We start from the raw sequence: 11,873 nt of genomic DNA on the forward strand, positions 1-11,873 counted from the left end.
GATTGCCCATACTACTAGTGCTATCAGCTTCTCCAACCGTTTTCCGCAGCAAAACTAGGGATTTTCCTTCAACATCAGCAGTTGATTATTGGGGAATCCACCCTTGTTCGCAATCGCGGCGAAGCGCAGAGAGATAAACTTGGGCAACCAGCTGGGAAATAAACCCTCTGTTTTGGGAAATACCACCACGACCAGATGGCTGATACAAGTCTCCCGCACGAGTTTCTCTATGAGCAGAACCTTAGTATGGCTTCATTCTAACATACCGCGTGGAGACAGGCGCAAAAGGAGAGGATCAGGAAACTCTGTATTGCTCTAGCTATCCACCTAGGCTAGCAGCCGCCAAGATGATGATGAATAATAGTTAGCAGCCTCTCCACTCTGCATGAAAGACGCTAACTAGTAGACCCCAGCCCAGCAGACAAGTGGGGGAATCGAGCCCAAGGGAGGGAGGCGGTCTGCGCCGTGTACTGCAGTCTAACATTGTACCCCTATATTTTCGTTAGTGGCTCCCTAAAATTATAGAGCTCTGCTAACCAAAATACTGGGTGGTCATTTACTTCTAACCCGCACTCTATTATTCAAATATTTCAATAGAAAACATAAGTGAGATATATTATTAAAAACCATTCTATATTCTCAGTTTTCTGAGCTTCAAAATGTTATTTTTGAATCATTCAGAATCTGTATGAATTGACATCCATCAAAATCTCAATGACCCCTCAGTATTTTGGTTAGCAGAGCCCTATAATTTTAGGGAGCCACTAACGAAAATATAGGGGTAGACCATAGCAGCTTCTAAGGTTCCCGCCTCATGGACTACTGAGCAACGTTACCGAGCAGATGGGGGAATGAATCCCTCCGTCGAAGACTTGACGATCTTAAGGATACAATTATTGACTAGCTTGAAAGCGATGGCTAAATAGTAAACAGCCGAAGAATCCCAGAAAGGACCCCTCAGCGTCGCTGGGAGGGAAACGACCAGGCCGCGAAATCCCCCGGCCGGTGACTTCGAGATGCCAGCCACAAGCGACAAAATCACTGTTGATAATCTCTATCATGTCGGGTTACTGGAGCTAACTTTTCGTTCGGGGCAGGGAATTTCAGCCACTCAGCGAGGGGCAACCAACTAGCTGGTTGCTCTCTCGTTTTTTGAGCGTACGCACAATATGCTGCTTCAACTACGGAGTACTGGCCATTTATTTCCCGTAGCAAGTCGTCATCGATCATTGCTCAAGTGCGGCTTGGGTGCAAGGAAGAATCCTGCAGTTGGCTTGCTCAAAATGAGTATCTCTTTTCCTTTCACAACTGCTCTCTCACTTACCGAACGCTCCCGAGTCACGAACTGATGAATGAACGGTATCTCAAAGGCGCATTTCCTCTTAACTTGATAAGACGCGCGTGATATGGAATATCACTCCCCAAGTGATTTTTATGATTTTTATACGAATTGCTTTTTCTCCCATTGGCTTGAACGCTTTTTTCACTAGTCAATGTGGACGAATAATATTCAGTCCTTCAACCCTCGCCTTGACATTTTCCAAGATTCTCGCCTCATCCTTTCCGACCAACAGGGAGCGGAAAGCCGTCGGGACTCACCTTGCTTGCACCTTGCTATGAACTAAGTTAGCTCCTGCTGGGATACTTATCCTGGGAGACACCATTTCATACTTTCTTGTTGGTGCCTCCTTAACCCCTCCCCGCGCAAAGTCCACTGGTGGACACATGAGATAGACAGAGATTCAGAAATTGAAAAGTCTTGCGAATGCCTGCCAAAATCTCACACCGAGAGGACCGGCTCACCCCCCTTTTCACTCACCCCCTCGATAAATGCGGGGTGCAGAATACGACGGAACTGATCGCAGTGATCCACAGATCAGAGGACTCGGGGTTCGGAAGGCGACGTCGCCAGAGGCTGAGGTGGGAAGCAAGATCAACGGTGATCAACTTTCCCATAAAAAACGGTTTTGCGACTCAGACGAAGAGGGATTTCGCGCAAACGGCTCTCGTATGATGTGTCTGTCTGACACTTTATCATTTTAAGCGGGGAAAACGCGGCTGACATCCCTCCTCCAAAAACTCTAATCCAGTCTGGACAGTTTTACTTACTTTTATTACATGAGAAATCGAGGTCTTATGGACCCACGATGAAATCAGAATAAGCCTTAGTCGTGACGCTGGCGACAAACTGGCCGGATCCCGCAACCCAGGCTATCGGGTATGGAGCCTTTTTGGTTTCATTTTGTGTTCTGAGATGGTCCATATCGAGCTCCGTCGGGTCAGATCATAGCGGATGCATGGCTGGAACATTTTTTATTTTGGCTTTTGGCGTTTTTTGGTTTCTGGCAAGGGAACCGCTCAGGAAGCGAGGGCAACACAAGCATGGGCTTACCCTTTTGATAAGGATGTGGAAACTGTTGAGTGCGAAAGAAGAGCAATAATGTCTCTTCCGGGTCATGGCGACTCCCGCATAGAAGGAAGGAAGCGTAGCCTCACTATGCAGGGAAATGCAAGTCACCGTCCTGCAATTTGTTTATTTATTCTTGTTCTGTGCGCTGTTTGTGAGATGAGGAACTTAGTTTTCGGAGAGGAAAATGACTTTTTGCTTGCTTGGTACTTTCTTTGCTATTTCTATCATGATCGTGAAGCGAATCAATCAACCTTCCAAACCTCTTGTCACGCAGATGGTGGATGCATTTTTCTTAATATATCTATCTATCTATATATAAAAGTATAAAAATCAAATTGGTAATGAGCACAGCTGACAGTTCAAATTTAGGTAACCTACGTCCGTGAACAATTGATATCGCATGCATTCTCTTGCTGTCTCAACATACATATATATATATGTACCCCTTTCATAAGGGGCATGAAACTATTACACGAAAAAGAACATCCTGTACGCGATACCGTGTCACAATACGGTATTGTATTCCACGTTTCAATACAAGCCACCGCCAGTCCCTTCCCCACGTGTTTCTGCTGAGTATCCCTGGATTTCCCAAAGTGGCTTTTTCAACTTGCTCAAGCTTCAGACAACCAGCTTGCCCATGCAGATCTGCTAGAATGCACGGGGAAGATATTATTAATCCGATATATGGGGATGTCAAGTCTTGCTTGCTACTGTACCTACAACGTTTCTTTCATCGTCGACATCACCTTTTCATCTGGGCAAATGATAAAAGACCGTTCCTTGCTAACCAGCCCATCTGGTTGCCAGCTATTGATGATGAGATATGATAGAAAAAACGGAACAGGTTGCTCTTCACGAGTATACGCAGCGTATTATTTCCCGAGAAACTCCGCCTGATCCAAGACGCTTGGGTTCTCCAATAACGACGGCGTCTGTCTGAGGGGTAAGCAAATCCGGCTCAGTCGTCGCATTAATGTCCAGTGGTTGGCCAGACAAGAGACACCAAGACTGTGCAATCGAGCTTTGCATCCCTGCCAAGTTCAACAGCCCACAATTGTGGACCTCGAAGCGGTGGGAGGGGGAGCGTTGGCAGATCGCTGGGGGAGAAAAAAAATACCGCTATTTTGGCATCAGGGAAAATGCTCTCTTCAGTGTTGGGCTAGAGAACAATATGTACCCCTTTTCCCAACGTCGAGGGAGCGGGAAACAAAATACGAATTGGGGGAGCATATGGAATGAGATGGAAATAAAATGTCTATACAGCCCACTTTCCATGTTCCTGGGAAGATCGTGGTCTTGAAGACCTCCGCCCTTTTTTCCCCTAGCAACAGAAAGCCATGCTCGCTCGTGCTTACGCTCTGCCTGGGTTCAATGGTAGTTAGGTGGGGGTTTATCTACGATGGGGGAGGGGTGAACAGCCTCCCTCATCCCCCGTCTTGGGCCTCAGCTCCTAAAATAAAAAATCTCTCGCTTCTTGCGCCCTCTCTTGCATCATCACCAATTCCCTGGTGGCAGCCGGTGGGTGCCACACTGCCAGACAGGGGGGGGGAAATACCACCGCCCTGGTCGCGGGTTCGGGGAAGGCAGGCAGCCGTTCCGCTGTTCACCCCCGTTCCGTTCGCCGCCTGCAGGCTCGTTTCAACTTCCAAGCAAATAAATCCAACAACCCCCGAAAGGCGAAGGAAGCGCCTTTTCCGAATCCCCACTCTTTCGTCTTGTGATGGATGTCTCCTATTCTAGCTCCACATAGGGTTAACTGGGCAGACGCCAATTGGGGCTAAACAGCAGAGAGTCAACAGACTGTGGTCTTCTTGTGATTATTGATAGGGGCGCATTCTTGTCGACCTTGCCCCTGACAGGGGATGGGATGGCATGTGGCTCTCCGTTCACCACGTTCCAATCGACCACTTCTAGAACTTCAGCTCTCTTTCGTCGTAGATATCAAAAACAGTGGAGAGATCGGAGGGTGGAAAAAATACAAAACGAAAAAAAATAAAAAATAAAAAATAAAAAGGCAACGCTACAGCGTAAATCAATAGAGATCACCAGCAGATCGTTCCCCGGCTCCTTCTCTGCTCTTTCTCTCGATCATCAAGAACTTCCTGCCATAGTTACCTTTGCCCGTCCCCCCACTTGGCTTTTAGAGGGGTCGTGGTGGCTTGCTTGAGTATTCCTGTCTTGCTTTCAGCTTCTTCGGTAAGTCTTAAGGAAGGAAGAACAACATCAAAACAGGAGTGAGAATCAGGTGAAATGTATGATTTGTAAAGTTTGACTGGTTATTATTACTGCTCCAGGATGTCGCCCCATAACCCAACCCTTTTGCTGACTCCTTTTAGCCCCTCCAACTGACACCAAGGGGGGATACATTTTGCTTTGTCCATCCCAATCGATTTCTCGATTTCTCGATTTCTCGCTTCTCGCTTCTTAATGCGTTCGTTCGTATCAAAGTATCAAGCGATTTTCAACCCTAGAACTCGGCATGCTATGCTCCCGAGCAGCTGGGCAGGGTATTCTTGTTTCCTGGCCATGGACCAATCAGCTGCTGCTACCAGACCTCCTCCCTTTCCCAAGGCCATGGTATGGTAGCTTCCTAGGTTAACCTTAATACAATGAATGCTTCCTGGTTCCTTTTTCCTTTTTCCTTTGAATAGTTATTTATGTATTTCGTATTACTGCGTACAGCGTATATCTCTCGTTAACTTATTATTACTCATTGTTATTTTTCATTCCCCTAGAATAATACATCGCTCTGCTATTATTATTTAATATTAATATTATTATTCCTTTCGTGTCTTGTTTTGAACAAAAATCATGGGGCTGAAGCTTCTTTCGCTGCAGGCATCGTTTTGGACAGCAGCCCAAAAGTGATACGTTGGGCATCAGTCCAACCTGCCCAAGCCCGTTGCGATGAAAATAGGTCTGTGGATGCTGTGACTTGGGAGGATCCCGATAAATGTAAATATCCATCAAAAGTAACTAAGAATCGAAGTTTTATACTCGGGTTGCTCACCTATCGCAGGGGTAAGGGATGAAGCATCTATCGCAATCAGAAGCGGTGGCTAGAGGGGCATTTATGACCGCATCTTTTCAAAATAACCAACCAGACAGTTACCCCAGAAAAGCATCAAGGTCTCTCATTATTATTGAAAAAAATGATATCCTGAGACCCCATCCGATGCCAATGTTTGCTTTTCAATAACTAAGTGGAATGCTCAGTCCTCTGTAAATCTGTAAATCTGTAAATCTGTAGATCCAACCCCTCCCAGGTTGACCAGAGAGAAGGAAGTGAGATAATAGCCTGCCTGGCATTGGCTTCGGGCAGGCTGTGATGTTTACTCGACATCTTCGCCGGTGCCTTGTGTGCCTTGGTCCCCCTCGTGTTGGACCAAACAATAATGGGCCATGTCGCCGGCAGGGAAAAAGGGTTTTGAGGGGAACGACGGACTGAGGGCGAAATTGGAAATATGACCAGTTGCGTGTGGAGTATACAGCTTTCTCTGGCGACAGATTTATGAGTTCTTTCGAGGGAGGTATTTAAGGACCTTATCCACCTGGTTTTTTTCCAATCACAAACATCTTCATCATTTTTCAGATGAGAGGTCTGATTGCCCCCTGATTTTCAAGAATGGGTTAAAACACCATTTGAGACCTGGACCACTTAGCTTTCAGCCCGCAAACTTTGATGGCGACCTGCTCGCACACGCCTCGCATTGGCTGGATGGATGGATGGCTTTTGCTGAATGGCGCACAGGGTCGTGGCCAGGCTGGTTATTATTTAATATTATTCTTCAGGCCAGTCCTGTCTTCAGGTGGCATGCGATGATGGGCTTGAGAGATATTATTTGATTGGAAAATAGTCGCCTGCCTTCCCCCCCGCCAGTTATAACATGTTTCAACTCGAAATAGAGATCGGTGAGCTCTCGGGGAGGCGTTGAGGGAGGGAGGAACAAAGATGATGGGGGGCCCTTTTCAGCCACCAAAATGGGATTGATTTTGATCCCTTGATTGATTTAATCCGTTACGAGGAACGGGAAATAATACGCAGTAAATGTCTGGAACCTCCAGTTAAGATATTCATTCAATAATGGAGTGGACACCGATGTATTATTATTATTGTTAGAATGTGCTGTCACCCTCATTGTTTAGAAACATTTTCCAAGGATGAAATAGTTCCCCAAGAGTGAGATATGATTGGAAGGTAGTTAAACTCATCGACCATTATTGAAAGAAATCAAAGGCTTCTTCAAAACCTCCCGAGATTAAAGAAACGTACCGAGTACACTAATAATTAAGGCCCCTACATCCTAGTTCTACGGAAGAATGAGAACGGGATTGAAACATCCATGAGGAGCTTGACGAAATCCCCAGGCAATTTCAAGATTTCCCCCCCCCCTATTCATCCATATTCTCGGTTCCCCTTTCAGGTGCACAGTTGAAAAGAACAGGCGCCATGGCTGGCTGCCCAGATCGTGGCTCTTTTCTATTTCTTAAGTAGCTTTCCAGATATCAGTTACAAGCCAGTGACTGTAACTACTGGAGGATTGAGGTGTCATTCTGGACAATCGGCACCCACCCGGTGGCATAACTACAACAAAACTGCTATCAGCTAGTGCCCGAAACTTTTTGGACCTCCTACTTGTTAATAGGGGGTGGAGATAGGATTCAAATCCAAGATTGGCCGGCAAGTTCATGGTAGATATTCCCTCATCGTTTTGACAAACGTTCGTTACATATTGCTCCTAGTTGGCGCAAGTTAGAGGTATTTGATTGTCTGTTCTTCTTCCCCCGCGGACCGGGCGGCACTTCGCATTCATGGCGTTACATGGAGATTTTTAGCAGGCATTCTGGCCCCTCAGCTATTACGCGTCTACAAGAATATGAAGCAGAAATTCCCGGCTTCCAGCCAATGTTGTACGCTTGCTGTAGGCTAACATTCATTCCGTGGCCAACCTTTTGGAGAAATGGGAATGACAGACATCACCGGTCAAGAAGACAACGATAGCGAAAAGATGACCTGACGTTGTCCGATGGGGTATGTCGACCACCAGAGCGCTTCTACTATTTCCATGGTATATGCTCGCTCTTTCAGGCCCTCAGACGGGGCAATTGCTCACCGTCGTGCCATGGGGCAACCCAATATAGAACTGGGCAAACGATCCGCGTTCGCGAGGGAGGGACTATCATCAAGTTTCCCATGGCGGCGTTCAAGACAGACTTTTCTGCGTATCTGCAGGCAAATCGGTTTTGTGGATAAACATCCATTACTCCCATACCGCATCGCTGTTGACATCAATCATTTTTTTTTTTAAACCCCATGGATTTGCGACAACTACTATGAGCTCCGTCGCAAGTCTCTGCCCGTCCATGCGTCTGGACATAAATGAAAACAAAAAGAGAGCCTCAAGGCCGAACATAGAAGATAAGGAGGAAGGCTCACCTAGCGCAAATTTCGCGTGAACTATCTCTTCTGCTCCCTTCTCTGATCTCCTTGTCAGCAGAATAGTGGGTTCCTTTTGATGTCATGGCCATTGCCTCCCTGATCCGCGGGACAGAATGCAATCTCCCTCATGTGATAAGCCTCCGTGAGGCCATTCATCAATGACCCAGGGCGCCCGCTCCAGGATCTTATATGAGATGCCGGATCGATCAAGTCAGATGGCGCCGTATGGCCCCTGCAGAACAACTCCCGCAAGTAAACACGTCGACTTGCTGGACCATTGTCTCTAGCTTATCTTTTTATTCCTCTTGTTTTAATAATAACTTCTTCTTCTTGCACAGACTGCCTGGAGGTAGTACGCGGCATGTGTATACTTCGGCGCCAGCCCTGCATTTTTAGCTAGTTAGCTATGCGAACCCGGAGCAAAGCAGCGGTTGGAAACTGTGGTGGAATGCTTGAATAGAGCTGCCGTCGCATACGCTTCCAGGACATGGCAACTCCGCAATATTCGCAGCAGATTAAGTGGCTCTTCGGTGTGAAGGTAGATGGCAAGTTGCAGGAGGGGTATTACTCGATCGCAGTTGTAGACGAGTGGCAGTTTGGATGCATGGACCTGGAAGCGCCGTGGGCGAATGGGCAGGTCTGTATATGACAGTTTTGATAAGTCAGCGGCTCGGATGTCGACCGGTCCGACGAAGTTCGCAGCCCTGATACAGCATCACTATATAAAGGATCTGACCCTCAGCAGCCATCGTGTTGGATATGAAAATGTGTTTGTTGTATCGACACACTAGATTGCTTCTAGCATATACAAGCGGTAATTCGAGTTTACCCGGGTGAATTAGAGCCGAACATATGAGATGCAAGTTGATTCGTTATACTACACTATGTGTCGCAAAACCAATGCAAATTGTTAATATGTAGATGGGATAAAATATAACTGCAGTCGTAAACATTGGGAGGAAACGAATAAACTCGATGAAAAGAACCAAAGGGATTAAAGTCAATAAAAACACAGGCAGACGTCTAGATGTCAGTACAAACAAGTTGCAGGAGGGGAAAGGAGAATATAGAAGGAAATAATAAATTAGAAGCGAGCAAGACTAAAAAATGAAAAACGAAACAGCAAAAGTCCTGATAAACTAGTTCCCATACCGGTCTTATTTTCTTTTTTTGTCATTAATCGTAAGATATTTTCGGCAGGTCGGTCGGTACCCCCCTTTGCTCCCAAAATATGCTTCTGTGATAGTATATATATACCCGTATGAAATACCAGTTACGTCGGATGTTATCGTAGACCAAAGTGTATACACGCCAGATAGCTTTGCCCGGTTCAAGGATTATTTCTACATAACATAGAAAAAGACAAAAGTGAGCCCGTTCCGATGCTCTGGTATCATTATCCTCTTGATAAAACCCGAGAAGGGTTGTGGTTGACTTTTCATTTCCCTGCTCATCTCATAAGCCAAGAGAAAAGGGCCCAAAGGCCCTCCAAACTTTCTAACCTATCACCGGGGTTAAAAATGTCAAACCATCTGGTTCGACGCATCCGAAGAACGCTCCACGGGTTATCGCTGATGTCTTTTGATGGGTCGGACAAGCTGCCTTCACTGCTTGTCAGCCATTCGAGGTAGGTGGAGTGGACGCGGAGGTGGACGATTGAAAAGTGGTGGTTGATCGAGGATACCATGAAGATCTAATTATCGTCAGTTGGGACAGCCCATATGTGTGACGGTGCGCGCTATAGAAATGGCAGAATTAGGGGAGGAATAAAGCGAAGACTAACATCGTCAAAAGGAGAATCTTTGTCTTTCCCGATCTGTTTATATATCATCTTCTTGTCCCACAGACTCGGACCAGGTTGCAAGATTTTCCATCTCTCGGAAATGCTCAGCTTTTTTGAACCGCTGGACCCATGTCGCCTAAACGGAAGTGAGGATCTATCATATTTAGATCTTTTACTTGCTGATGGGGTGTCCGCATCAGAAATAGTTTTCTTGGATTTATCGGTGTTTTCTTTATCGGCTTCTGGGCCGGGGTTATCTGCTCCGCCCCATCGCGGCGTAGTGGTCCACCATTTTCCATCTCCAGGTCGCGTTTCAACTGTGCCTTCTCTAGCTCGCTCTTGTGCCAACAAAAGCATGGCAGCAGTCTCGCGTAAAAGGTCGCATATCTCCATATACCTGTTCCCAGCTGGATCGTTCTCGTCATGGAATAATGTTTCACTTCTGCATTGCACAAAAACCATGGGACCCTCAAGTATCCCCTTTCTTGCAACTTGTCTATCCTGGGGCGATCGGGCAACGACAAAATTTTGGCGGACCGGGAAAAGCATCCCTTTAACCTGAAGGCGAGGAGGGATGTTTGGAATGCTGGCTTGACATCCAAATGCCCATGCAACCATTTCCATCAAGCCACGGAGGGTTTCCTCACGTACATCATCTGGGCATTCACGACCTGTTCCAATCCTTCGGCCACGATACATTGTTTTTGTGCCTGGGGTTTGAGATGCTTCATTACCGCTGTCCTCGGCCTGAGATCCGACTCCGGAGCTCTCTTCGCTGTCCTGAACGGCACCACTCTGCTTTTCAGCGTTTGGGGGGTCATCGAGCTGCATTTTACCCGAGGCCTCATTCTCCTCCCCGGGGGTATCATCCGTCACAGGGCGTTCAAAGTATTGATCTAAACTGGTGTCCCAATATTGGGATACTTGGTCAAGACCGGCCCAAAATTTTCTGCTCTGGGTGAGCTTAATCTTCTCACGGCGGGGTCGAGGAGGTAGCCGTGAAACTGCTCGAACGGCAGCATCGTTATCATAGAGGATTTCCTCCCTTAGAAGGTCATATCTCTCCTTGTTTGGAAACGGGGAACCGTTGCTCATTAGAACCGGAACGGGCATCTCGTCCGTTCCTTGCCCTCCTGTTGCTGTGGGTTGACCTGTCCATTGGTAGGGAGGGAGGGTTTTTAAGACCCCTGACGGAATGATTTCTGAGATAGGGACATTGGACTCGGTAGTAAGATTCAAAGCTTCCAGGTGTGCGGGTGAAACATCTTGAGGTTTTTTAATAGCACATAGCAGCTTGTGGAAGTCATCGCGGCCTCCCCCATTAAGTGGCTTGGACTTTGATTCGGGAGAGTAGTTAGGGAAATCAAGAGGTGTTGGCAAAGCCGGAGGGTTTCTCTCCTTTTCTGGGTCAATACTGATTGACGGTACCGCTGGTCAGTTGTTAGTTTTGAAATACACACAAAATTATATAGGTTCGCACGCATTCAGGAGTTGGCTAAGTAAAAGATGATAACAGAAGAAATAAATAGGTGCATGGGATGAGGGGGATGGCATGTATAAAACGATCGTGGTAAATAACCCATATGCCATGGAAACGATGAAAATACACTATTTTGTGCATGGGTTTTCACAATTTCAGTAGACTGATGCCAGCATCGCGCAGGCTTTGGCTGCTCTTCCCCCCTTCGAAATTGATAATTCGGCAAAGAGAACGAATTACGGAGGAACGTCCTCCGCCAGATCGACGATGCAGCACACCAGAAATGGAATAGAACCCCGGAACGGTTATAGGAATGTTTGTTTTGTGAATCGTGTTTTGTGTTTTGTGTTGAATGTACTCCGCATGGAAACGTGGGAGCCATGGCGAACAAGAGAATAGGCATAGAGAATCAGGAAATTAGAATCTTACATAGGTTGCCTCCCCAAGAAAACATGGTGGCAGGTTATCGCTGTTGGAGTCGTCCTCGGGTTGGCGATACAATGTTCTGCGGACACTCGACTTGAAGTAGAATTTATACGTCCTTTCCAGCCACGAATAATTTAATATGGCCCGTCTGCTTATGAGGGGAAGGTAACTATAGTTGTAGCAGTAGGAAATCCCATATGAACGATGATCTGGGCGATGAATTCGGGGCGTACAAGAAGCTGGTGGCAACCGTTGTTGTTGAGGGGAGGTTGTGGTCTCCGGGCGCTTTTGGAACAAGTAGCTATCCGGTTGATAAAGGATGGTGAGGGGG

At 46.8% G+C, this 11,873-nt stretch overlaps 2 protein-coding genes across 2 annotated transcripts; both read left to right on the forward strand.

The window, feature by feature from the left end:
- The first annotated feature begins 853 nt into the window (after positions 1-853).
- BDBG_17714 (uncharacterized protein) lies at positions 854-2,759 on the forward strand. Its single transcript, XM_031725371.1, has one exon. The coding sequence runs from the start codon at positions 2,294-2,296 to the stop codon at positions 2,735-2,737; it is 444 nt and encodes a 147-aa protein (XP_031580597.1). The 5' UTR covers positions 854-2,293; the 3' UTR covers positions 2,738-2,759.
- Positions 2,760-3,037: 278 nt separating this feature from the next.
- Positions 3,038-3,950, forward strand: BDBG_08172 (uncharacterized protein). Its single transcript, XM_031723435.1, has one exon. The coding sequence runs from the start codon at positions 3,387-3,389 to the stop codon at positions 3,711-3,713; it is 327 nt and encodes a 108-aa protein (XP_031580598.1). The 5' UTR covers positions 3,038-3,386; the 3' UTR covers positions 3,714-3,950.
- Positions 3,951-11,873: the final 7,923 nt, after the last annotated feature.

This window comes from Blastomyces gilchristii (genome assembly GCF_000003855.2).
Source record: "Blastomyces gilchristii SLH14081 genomic scaffold supercont1.22, whole genome shotgun sequence".
Taxonomy (NCBI): Eukaryota; Fungi; Ascomycota; class Eurotiomycetes; order Onygenales; family Ajellomycetaceae; genus Blastomyces; species Blastomyces gilchristii.

Coding starts and splice junctions, on each gene's coding strand:
- BDBG_17714 (XM_031725371.1), top strand. CDS start 2,294: ATGCATGGCTGGAACATTTTTTATTTTGGCTTTTGGCGTTTTTTGGTT.
- BDBG_08172 (XM_031723435.1), top strand. CDS start 3,387: ATGTCCAGTGGTTGGCCAGACAAGAGACACCAAGACTGTGCAATCGAG.